This window comes from Cyprinodon tularosa, unplaced genomic scaffold (assembly GCF_016077235.1).
Source record: "Cyprinodon tularosa strain WSP-4 unplaced genomic scaffold, ASM1607723v1 ctg472, whole genome shotgun sequence".
Taxonomy (NCBI): Eukaryota; Metazoa; Chordata; class Actinopteri; order Cyprinodontiformes; family Cyprinodontidae; genus Cyprinodon; species Cyprinodon tularosa.
The window spans coordinates 678,399-690,547 of NW_024039199.1; the positions used below are offsets into that span (position 1 = coordinate 678,399).

General features: G+C 40.0%; 1 protein-coding gene across 2 annotated transcripts in view; it reads left to right on the forward strand.

Annotated features, from left to right (window-relative positions):
* Positions 1-358: 358 nt before the first annotated feature.
* The window catches only part of vopp1 (VOPP1 WW domain binding protein), a 38,406-nt gene continuing 26,615 nt past the window's right edge, over positions 359-12,149 (forward strand). Inside the window, exons 1-2 of one of the 2 annotated variants that reach the window (XM_038301713.1) lie at positions 359-633; positions 11,847-11,996. In XM_038301713.1, coding sequence (XP_038157641.1) covers positions 11,973-11,996 — 24 coding nt within the window. In that variant the 5' untranslated portion in view covers positions 359-633; positions 11,847-11,972. The remainder of the gene's footprint in view (positions 634-11,846; positions 11,997-12,149) is intronic. The other variant, XM_038301712.1, reaches the window with a different exon arrangement.

Here is a 12,149-nt window from a genome sequence, read left to right on the forward strand (position 1 = left end):
AGCAATTCTGAAAGCAGTATAGGACCCCAATAATTTCATTACTCTTACTATACTTTATATTTTGTACAAAGTTTATATTGGGTTTTTAAAGTAATTTACTGTTTTTTTATTTTTATACTGTTTACTGTTTTTTTTTTTATTTTAGTATACATTTATTTTAATTTATTAATTTATTCTTTACTTTTATATTTTCCAAAATAACAAGGTTGTTCATGTTTAGAACATTTGGAATACAAAAGGTTTTATTTAATAAATTTTTCGTTGGTGTCAGATTATTTATAGCCTAACATAATGGTGATGAACACTGGTCGGTAGGGCCCCCTAGGATTTTTTGCTTGGGGCCCCCACAGACTCTAGAATCGCCTCTGTGCGTGGCGAAGTCACAGATGGGCGTGGATTCGTGGAATTAACGCATCTTCCCTTCAGTTCCACCTTCCTCCGCATCCGTCTCCGTGGATCTGTCTCCGTGGATCTTTCTCCGTGGATTCGTCTCCGTGGCTCGGTCTCCAGGCTGGCCGGCTCTCAGGATGACACCGACCCAGTGACGGAGGAAGGAGCGTCTCCTCCTCCTCAGCAGCCATGGGGAACCCGCTGCCTACTGCCGCTGCTGTGACGTTGTGGCTGTTTGCAGAGGTGAGGCTGTCTGTCTGCCGGCCATGACTCTGGAGCTCCGGCTCTCTGTCTTTTTTTTTTAGCGGTGCTGTTCACAGATTTATTCAAAGGTGTGGAAATATTAGTGGGAGATGAGGAGGAAGCCCATCCCTCTGCTACCTGTCAGCCTTTGTCTCTGTCCTCACCCCTCCTCCCCACTGGCTCAGTGGGCATCTAATATATTTGTCCTATTTTTGGTGGAAGGAGAACGAGGGACATGACAGAGGGCCAGGCAGGATATTTTTATTTTTATTCGAGAATTAACTCATAACATTATGAGACTAAAGTCGCAATATCAGAATAATTAAATCGTAACATTATGATAATAAAGTCATAAAATGAGGAGAATAACGTTTAAAAATTAAGAGAATGTGCACATTAATTATGTTTTTGATAAAAATACTTTGACTAAAATGCCATCAGAACACTTATAATATTATATGTGTCCCAGTCCCCCCATTCAGTGTCCACCATATTGGATCAGTCCATTTGCTGCACATGTTAAGAAAGGTCCAAACCAAGGTAGGTTTGATTTGAACTTTGGTAGGGACACCATTGGTCGGGTGTCATTGGTGCTATGCAATATGCATGCCCTTGTTTATACTTTATAAGAGGAATTCATTGTTTAATGAGAAAAGCAGAATTTTTGCTACATTAATAAAAATGTTATTAGCGCTACACTCCCTAGATGCTGTTTATCAATGTTTGAAGTATCACCAGCTCTGATGAATGTGGAATTAGGACTTTTTTCCACTTTGTAAATGGTTTCATTTGAACAACTAAGACAGAAGGTAAATACAGTATTTTCTTATGAAGATATATAATTGTGCAGAGGTAAACCCCACTCTCATATTTTTACCTACTATGCTCTTTCTGTATCAAGCAAGATTTATACATTCATTAAAATATTAACTTCTGGGTTGTAGTTACTCTGTGTAACCAATTTCAGGTATTTTATCTAGGGCTGAAAAAATGAATCATATTAATTGATTATTTCAATATTCGTCAACTAATTTAGTAAGTGATTCATCATTAACTGGAGTATAGAGACTCTAAAACATAATATAAATGTAAAATGTGCCTTTCCCCAACCGAGTAACCCACTTAGATCAGTGATTATACAAAATTTGTAAAATGATTTGTAAACATTTTGCATATAAGATTTATACAAATGTTTTTGTCTGTCAATATTCTTCATCAAGAACTCCTCAAGAGGAAATATTTTCGTGTCACCTGATTTAATCTCATTATTAATCTTCTTTAAAGAGCCATTGGTTATCCAATTAATCGATTCTTCGAAAAAACGAACGACAAATTAATCGATTTGCTGCCCTAATTTTGTCGTAACATGCATTTCTTACTAAATACATATGAAGTGGAGATAACAGCCAACCAAACAAACATGTTAATCAGGCAAACTATATTAAAATCCATGTGGCATCATTTGTGAGCTCCAAAAGAGATCACAGAATCCAATTACTCCCACTGAAAAAAACCCTCCCCTGAAGGCTCGGACACTTCTGTCTTTACCTTTGCTGCAATACCACTGCTCATTGTTTCAGTTCTCCAAATCCAGCCATATTAAATACAAATTGATATTTATATTGTATATAATTACACATTTATTAGTCCTCCAAAACCCTGACCACCCAGGGTGCAGACCAGGAAGCAGAGTTGTAGTTTAACACACATCTCTGCAGCTTCTCTACTGTTACCCACTCTTTACTCTTTACCAGACAGGGTCTTTCCCACGACCAAAATCTAATAATTTAGCAAATATTCCCAAAGGAGTAAATCATGATCATCTAATTAAAATCAAAATAACTTCTATTGGGGAAAAAGTTAAAACAATTAAATGTGGTCTGTTTAACATTAGATCTCTTTCCTCTAAAAGTATGCTAGTTAATGACTGGATTTGTGTCAATCACATTGACTTATGTTGCCTTACAGAAACCTGGCTGCAGCAAGAGGATTATGTGAGCATAAATGAGGCAACTCCTTCAAGCTATTTAAATTTTCACATACCCAGAAGTTCTGGGCGAGGAGGAGGAGTAACAACAATCTTCCAGTCTGACTTACTGATTACTCCCAAAACAGTTAAAGCTACAGTGTGTAATAATTACAGGGATATACAGTCAGAAATGTAATATATTATACATAACTATGTTATTTATCATCATCTACGAGCTCAGCCTCTTAACCTTAATATTTGCGTTGCCTTAGAATTCGTTATTTATAATTACATAGGAGTGGGTCTTGCAGCCATGGAGGCAGACATCTTTGCGCTACGGCAGCGCAGAGCCAACAAACTAGCGATTGCGAGATCGCCAAAATGTCACAACGATGTAGAAAAAAATAACGAGTATATTTATTATCTTAAGTCTACATGAAATCTATACCCTACACAGACTAATGAAATACTATCTGTAAAATTATCTATGTAAACAAACCTCATCACTTGAGAAGGTAGGTGATGCGGACGTCGTGGAAGACATTTTGTCCCGTAACGCTCGCCGTACTGTTGGGGGGAGAAGCGGTGGGGGGGAGATGTTCATGTTGCTGCAGTCTGCAGTCTGACCGCTAGATGTCGCTAAAAGTTACACACTGTAGCTTTAATACCTACAACTCTTTTGAACATTTAACCCTTAATTTCCCTGATCCAAATTTCAAAACAAGAAAACCTCTTCTTTCTGTAATTTTGTATCGTCCACCAGGTCCTTACTCTGAATTTTTAGATGAGTTTTCAGAGTTCCTTTCTGATTTGTTATTAAATACTGACAGGGTCATCATAGTGGGAGATTTTAACATCCATGCTGACATTGAAGGCGATAGCTTAAGAGCAGCCTTTAATGCTATCTTAGACACTATTGGCTTTGTTCAAAATGTGAATAGTCCCACACATTCTCATCTTCATACTTTGGATCTTGTGCTGACATACGACATGGAATGTGAAGAAATAACAGTATTTCCTCACAACCCTGTCCTCTCTGAACACTTTCTAATAACCTTCAGGATTACTTTAACAGAGTTCTCCTCCCCCAAAATAAGGTTCAGTTTAGTAGATCATTATCAGATAGTGCAGTTATACATTTTAAAGAATCTGCTTCACTTTCTCTCTCCTCTGTGTCGCTGAGCAGTGCTGCAGAGTGCAAAAGCTTAGCTTATTCCCCTTCACAGGTTGATGATTTTGTTGATGGGGTTGCTAGTTCTCTGCGTACTGCCTTAGACAACGCAGCTCCTTTGAAAATGAAAACCGTTAAAAATGGAAAGCTAGCTCCTTGGTTTAATGCAGAGCTGCGCGTTTTGAAGCAAAATTCTCGGAAACTGGAGAGAAAATATCGCTCCACAGGCCTGCAGGCGTCCTTCCTAGTCTGGAAAAATAGTTTACTGCTGTATAAGGTGACACTTTGTAAAGCAAGAGCAGCATACTTCTCCTCATTAATAGAGGAGAATAAGAATAATCCTAGATTTCTTTTTAATACAGTTGCCAAACTCACCCAGAGCCATAGGTTAGTTGGACCGTCAATTCCACCTACTCTTAGAAGTATTGATTTGATGAGATTCTTGTACCTGAGGTAGTCATGGAATCTGAACCGGGTTTAGACTGCTTTGATCCAGTTGCACTTTCTGAGTTAGCAAAATTATTGTCTTCATCTAAGCCTTCAACTTGTATGTTAGATCCAGTTCCAACCAGGTTATTTAAGGAGGTATTCCCTTTGATCTCCTCCTCCATTTTAGATGTGATTAATCTATCTCTGTTACAGGGACATGTACCTAAAGCTTTCAAGGTTGCTGTAATTAAACCTCTGCTTAAGAAACCGTCTCTTGACCCAGATGACTTGGTCAATTATAGACCTATATCCAATCTTCCTTTCTTATCTAAAATTCTTTAGAAAGTAGTTGCCAAACAAGTTTGCGATCACTTACACCATAATGAGCTGTTTGAAGAGTTTCAAACAGCTCATTATGGTTTCCTTAGATAGAAAACTTTGAATCATTTGACTGGATGATCTGGTTGAACTGTAAAGTGCTTTGAGATGACTTGTGTTGTGAATTGGCGCTATATTAATAAACTGAATTGAATTGAATTGGATTAAAAATTCTTTATTTGTATAATGGGTCTGTTTTATGTCTTGTCTTCCTTCTTAAATCGGCCCCTGCTCCTGAGCTCTGAGGAAGCTACTTCAGGTTTCTGCTTTATTACAATGAATTAAATAATGAGAGACAGCAAATATTGTAGAATCTGCTGTCAGTGTTCTCTGCAGAGAATCTGCATTTGACCAGCTAAGATGAATCTGTTGGGAGAACAAGTATTTCTGTGCCTATAGTTAGAACATAATTGTGTTATCCTGCTCCTGAATGGTCATGTGTCCTCAGGTTTGTCATGATGCTGCAAAGTTCTGACCCAAATGCCGATAACCGGACAGAGAGACCAGGGAAAGGTTTAATGGGTTTTACTGAAGAAGTTAAACAGGGGAAGAAGTGTTTCTCTGAACACTGCTCAACAGGAACTGTAAAGTGAGGGGAAGACACAGCGGTTAGTTCAGGCTTAGTGGGGAACTTGACTCGTGAACTTGGAGAAGAGGATTTGGTTGCCGACTCAAGTTTCCAGAGAAGTTGTTGAATCCTTGACTCCTGTCTGTGTGCCGTGGTTCCAGTGTTTGTCTGATTCAGTGGAGGGCGGAACAGGGTTTACCCAGAATGCAGTTGGTGAACGGAGAAACTGACTGCCACTCAGATTTCCTGCGGTACTTGAACGGGTCGTAGTGGAGAATAATCCCTTTCTCAGTGAGAAGCTCAAACGATCTCTTGGTGAAAGTGGATCCAAACCTCCTGTTTGAACCCTAGCTCAGTTTGAAGCTCAGTTGATCCTTCCAGGGAGTGAAGGTCAGAGAAATCCAGTTTTCAGGATAACTTCCTGCCGAGAGGCAAAGACAAAAACAAAGTTAAACTCTGGTTGACAAAAAATTAAGCTTGACTCCTCAAAAACTCAGCTTGGCTAGAGTACCCAAAACTGGCAAACACTCTGGCGTTGAAGTAGTGGCAGTTGGCAGCTTAAGAACACTCCATTTAACGAGGAACCCATCAGCAGGTGTGTGAGGAGGCGAACCAGAACCAGGCACCACCTGGTGGATGAATATTTGTTCTCTTTTTCTGGCTTGGAAATGTAGAAATAAATGTAATAATTTTTTAGTTTATAAATAATAAGCCTTTCATTGAATATACTGATTTTAGTAGTTCGAGCTTTATAATAAAGCAACAAATGGCCAAATTGATTGACACCATTCAATTCAAGTCAGTTTATTTCTTTAGCGCCGATACACAACATATGTCATCTCCAGGCACTTTACAGAGACAATTCAACCAGATCATACAGTAACAATGGTTCATAGTTTTCTATTTAAGGAAAACCTGCTGATTGCATCGACTCATTGACTCTTTAGCAATCCCTCACTCTAAGGATGCTTCTGGCGACAGTGGAGAGGAAAAACTCCCTTTGAACAGGAAGAAACCTCCATCAGAACCAGGCTCAGTGTGAGCGGCCATCTGCCGAGGCCGACTGGCGTTAAAGGAGACAGAAGCAGACAAAGAAAAAGAAGCATAGATACAAAAGGGAACTGTCAACCAGCTTCACAGGAAACACACAGCCAGGCAGACCAGCTCGAGCCAGCTTCATTTTTAGAGGATGAAGAGAGCACATCCAGTTAATCACAGTCAGAGAAACAGGGCTACACTGAAAAACAGGCAGAGCTCCCACATGAATAAACAGCTGCTGCTGTTGATGGCAGCAGCACAGCTAATATTGCTCTCCAGGATAGAGTCACAGATATACAGGAACAGACTAGAGTAAGCTACTATGAGAAAAAGCAGATAGAGACTCTGCAGAGTGGGAGAATAGAGATAGAATTAAACAGAATGAAGTTAGGGGGTCCCTATGTCCTCCAGCATTCGAAGCCATATTACACATGCAGAAAATAGCTCAGGACAACCTAAGTATTTTGGATCAGGTTCAAGAAAGGTAGAGCCAAGGAGAAACATCTGTATGGATTGAATTCTCCCCTGCCAGATCAGGCTGTTTAAAGGAATAGTACACCCAAAACATGATTAGCCTTCATTTTCTACTCACCTCCATGCTGAACAACACTCTGGAGTACTTTTTTGATATCTCAAATGCATCTGGAGATCTGGGAGGCTTCTTGCTGTCTGCTGACATTCAAATAATGGAGGTCTATGGCGCCCGAGACAGAAAGGTCCACAAAAGTCCACAAAAACTTGTCAATATTCCTCCATACTGCTCGTCCAATGTAATCCAAGTGTCCTGAGTGGGTAGCATCCAGAATTTACTCGAAACGAAGTCATTTAGAACGTTTTAGAGCCTAAACAGTAGTGTATAGGATTTCCTAATAGCGCCCCCATGCGCGCTCACGATTCTACGGAAGCCGGCAGACCAAACCAGCGCATTCAGCTCGGCAAAGAACTCATGCTCTTCCTCAACACTGAAGTCCTCAGACATTTTTCTTTCGTTGTTTCTTTCTTTGCACAGGTAAACAGCACATTTCTTCTTCTACGCTTGCATTATCGGCAGACCAGACGCTGAATGCGCACTTCCTTCCGGTTTGGTCTGCCGGCTTCCGTAGAATCGTGAGCGCGCATGGGGGCGCTATTAGGAAATCCTATACACTACTGTTTATGCTCTAAAAACATTCTAAATGACTTCGTTTCGAGTAAATTCTGGATGCTACCCACTCAGGACACTTGGATTACATTGGACGAGCAGTATGGAGGAATATTGACACGTTTTTGTGGACTTTTATGGACCTTTCTGTCTCGGGCGCCATGGACCTCCATTATTTGAATGTCAGCAGACAGCAAGAAGCCTCCCAGATCTCCAGATGCATTTGAGATATCAAAAAAGTACTCCAGAGTGTTGTTCAGCATGGGGGTGAGTAGAAAATGAAGGCTAATCATGTTTTGGGTGTACTATTCCTTTAATGCTGTACTTCCAGCTACCTCCACTCTACTTACCCAGCAACTAAGCACATATCACTCTGTTTCTAAATATAAGCTTTATCAAAAAGGAAAGGCCTTGCCTTAAAACTAGACAGGGTGTCTGCCTCACAGACTAAAACTGGTAGTTGGTTCCACAGGAGAGGAGCCCGATAACTCAAATATCTGATTCCCATTCTACTTTTAGAAAATCTAGGAACCACTAGAACCACTGCCGCAAATTGAGAGTGAACTAGATCTCTGATATCAGATGGAGCTTGGCCATTTAAGGCTTTATATGTGGGAATGAAGATTTTAAATTTTAATCTGGATTTAACAGGAAGCCAATAATGAGAAATCAAACTTGAAGTAACAAATAGTATAGTATGTTATCAATAAACTGTCTGTCTGTCTGTCTGTCTGTCTGTCTTTCTGTCTGTCTGTCTGTCTGTCTGTCTGTCTGTCTGTCTGTCTGTCTGTCTGTCTGTCTATCTATCTATCTATCTATCTATCTATATATTGGATATATTTAGGGCTGCAACAACGAATAGATAAAATCGATAAAAATCGACTTTTAAAAGCGTTGGCAACGAATTTCATCATCGATTAGTTGTGTCGCGCGATGAATGCGTCATCCACCGCCGTCATCATCACATCCACTTGACTGAAACGGGGGAAGGAAAAAAAAAATACGGCAGAGCGAGCCAGCGCCGCAGGTGCCAACTCAGCAACTTTTCAGAACCCTCCAGCGACTATTTTTCAAAAAAGCGACTAGTGACAAATCTGGCGACTTTTTACGGTGTCACTGGCGGCTTTTGGAGACTCTTACGTGAAAGCATGTATCGTTCCAACTCTTGTCCCCAATTGGCAGCTGCTGCCGTGGGGCGCCTCCTCCATCCCCCGTTCTCAAGCTCCCGCAGGAGGCCCTCTCAGCGCTGCAGTCAGAGCCGCAGGATGTTTATCCTCAGCGTCCAGACTGCAAATGAAGCACGCATGCGCCGGGATTGACGGCGCAAATTGATCACAAGAATTAAAATAGCCTGCGCTTTGTAAAGCGAAAAAGTCGTAACATCCAACTTTAGTAAAAACAAATGAACATGGCACGGAAGCACCACTGTTATGATGCAGCACCTAAAAAGAAAACACGATGGAGCCTTCAGTGAAGAGAGCTGATCAGCAGGATGAGCGACCATGTTTGTTTGGTTTTAAAGTGGGGAAACGTTACGTTAGTTTCTCAGGTAGCTCATCTGATGCTTTCCTTACCTTGTTAGTAGGTTACAGACAGTGATAAGGTTGGCTACTTATTTTACTTTTAAAATGAATTTGAATTAGCATAAGCAGCGTTTATATTTTCTTTATAAATAAATTAACTTGCAAATTATGAGGGCAAGGCTTTTAAAGTTTAAATCTTCTGGCAAAGATAAAGTAAAGAAGATCCTGCAATTTATGGAAGTAAAGCAGAATAAAATCCAGCAAGATCAGTAATATGCCAATTAATTATATGCCACATTTCCATGTAAATATCTGTCTTTGGAGGATGTGTTTTTTAGCACCCCTAGTTCTCTCATTTTTATTCCAAATACAATTTATAATTTGAATCACAGGGCTATTTTTATCTCTATGGTTCAGTATTTTCTCAAGTAGCAACTTTAACTGCTATACTTTCCTGTCTTAAAAGGCAGAACTCTTCTAGTCTAAAAAACCTCATTTGTTGAAATGGGGGGGACGTATTGTTTGAGCCCCTCAGGGGCTTTTAAAAACAAAAATGTCTTTTTTTGTGCTTTATGAAACAAAGTACCCTATATTTTGTGGATGTACAGCTACATTTCTCGTGTAATTTTGCGTAGTTTTAACACAAACATTTATTTTTCATATTGTACATATTGCAAGCTGTACTTGTGTGCTTGTTTGTTCTGTCTAAAATGTTTATTTTGGAATAAAGAGGTTAATATAAAAAATATTTTTTGTCTGATTAATCGATTAATCGAAAAAATAATCGGCCGATTCATGGATTTTTAAAATAATCGTTAGTTGCAGCCCTAGATATATTAGAGATAAAATTACTAATGTGAGGAAAAAAAGTCCAAGGACAATAAAGTAAAAAAAAAACAAAAACAAAAAAACCCTCAAAAATGGTAATAATAAACATCATGTTATGAGAATTAAGGGGTAACATTTCCAGAAAAGTCACAGTAGAACTAATATATTCCTGGTTAGATTCTTTTAATAATTTTATTTGTTATGAGAATAAAGTCATGAGAATGAGGCCAAAGGGATACAAAATATACTTTTATACTTAGATTTAGACAAAAATGAAAAGTATTCAGAATATAAAGTATATTCTAAGATTAAAGCCCTGCTGATACTGTGTCTGAGTCTATCAGCTGATTTTTCACATTCAACGTGTACTCTGACTCATCCACAGCATAGGAAGACCCCGTCCAACAGGGCGTCTATGTATATAAGGTTTATGAGTTCAATATCCAGCACTGAGAAATCAATTCTCAATAAATGTTTTATTTTCAGTCAAAGAAGCCGCTAACATATCAGTTTCCTAATGACTGTTGATTCAACTGTTGGAAATTGACTGACGGCTGGTATCGACGGAGTTAAATCAAAATTGGTTCGATGTTCCTTTGCTGTCTGAGCAGCTCGCTGGGCTTAAATCTTTCCTCATGCAAATGATGTTTCTTCTCACTGTCACCAGCAACTTAAACTGCTCTCCATCTGCATTCACAGTGCCCCTCTTCCAGTGACTGCCTTGATGGACGGACTCACTAATGGCATCATTAGCCTATGTGGCACTTACCATAGCGACAGTATGTGTTAACAGTCCATAGCATGTATGCCAAAACCTTCAAACCTTTTTTTTTTATTATTATTATTAGATAGTCATGCTACTCTTGGCTCTTCAGATATGTGGGAGACCAACATCATCATCCTACATTCAGTTTCATTGTAATTTATTTTTGTCATGATGGGTTTCAAAGTTTGCCCTCATGCAGAAACAACGCAGGGGCAGGCTTAAAGTAAAACAGTTTATTGTATGGTGTGGAACTCAGAGAGACAAACTGTGGAACTCAGATGGACAAAACAAAGGGGATTCTCAGCATGGGGAATATCCAGCGGTCAGGTGAACCGGAACCGGAAATTCTAGAGGAAGGTCAGAGTGGTGAGTTCAAGGTCCATGGGAAAATAAGCCAAAGCAGAATGGCTGAAATGGACTTACAGTTATAGTTTGTGGAAGCTCCTTGGTTCCTGTTTGTGGGGGAGGTTGTCCAGATATGGAGATAACTTGCTGGAGGGCGGACAGGCAGACATATTGTGGTCCAGAGGAGCGGCGGAGCTGACTGTCACAAGCTTTCATGAAAAGCTCTGTGAACTGGTCAGGTGAATGTTTTCTTTTTTCTCAGTGAGACGAATTGATTTCTTCCAAGGCTTGAAGGACCAGGCTTATCCAGAGGATCAGGTGAAAAGTCTGCCGGAGAGACAAAAAAAGACACGGTTAGGACTGAGGACTCAGAGAGAAGAAAACTCAAAGGTTAGACTCAGCTAATCTCAGAGAGGCTAGATTACCCAATACTGGCAAACACTCTGGCATCGAGGTGGTGGGTGTCCGCTGCTCAAATACTCCTCTGATGGTAATGACCCAACGAGCCGCAGGTGTGGGTGGTTGACACCAGGAAATGGCCCTCCAAGTGAACAGAGAAACGAGGGAACCATCTAGTGGATGGATGGAGACACTAAAAGAGAACACAAAACAACCCCCACAAACTGGAACCCTAACAATTTTCAGAGTTGATATAGCACAATTTAGGCAAAATATTTAGGCCTTAATGTTGGCCGTAACTATCATTGTTCTCAATGATAGTTACGGCCCTGATGCCGTAATGCAGGGATATAAGGATGATTGTACTAGAAAAAGATAAAAACAGGCACCATAACCATAGCCAGATATGACAAAAGCATGAATTACCTTTTCACAGTTGTTAGAAGTGATATAAAACCTCACAAGTGTAAAGAGTTGTGTTACTATGAAGAAATTGTTTATAATGGAACCATTTTCACCTACACACATTTATGAAAGCACACAATGTGTGACAGTCTCGGCTCTGTTATTGGTCTGATCCACCATTCATCACACCTGCTCTGCTGAAATCAGCCCTTACTGGTTTCACCTGTTTTCACGTCATGTAAACCCTCTGCAGATCAACTGCCAGTGTCAGATTGTCTCCAGCCACAACGCATGAGCATTCCAGCATTTCCCCTGGTGATTGTCTGTCTGTTGCCTGAGGCAGTTCTGAAGGCAAAAGGGGGTCCAACCCGTTACTAGGATGGGGTACCTAATAAAGTGGCTGGTGAGTGTACTCTCCCTGTGCAGTTCTTCAGTGCTGGTTCCTTGTTGATTTGTAGTTGCTTCCTCATCTCTGGCTTTTAGCTGATGTTTGCGGGATTTTTGATTCTCAATATTTTTGTGTTTTAGATGTTTGCCTCAGTTTGCATTAAATCCA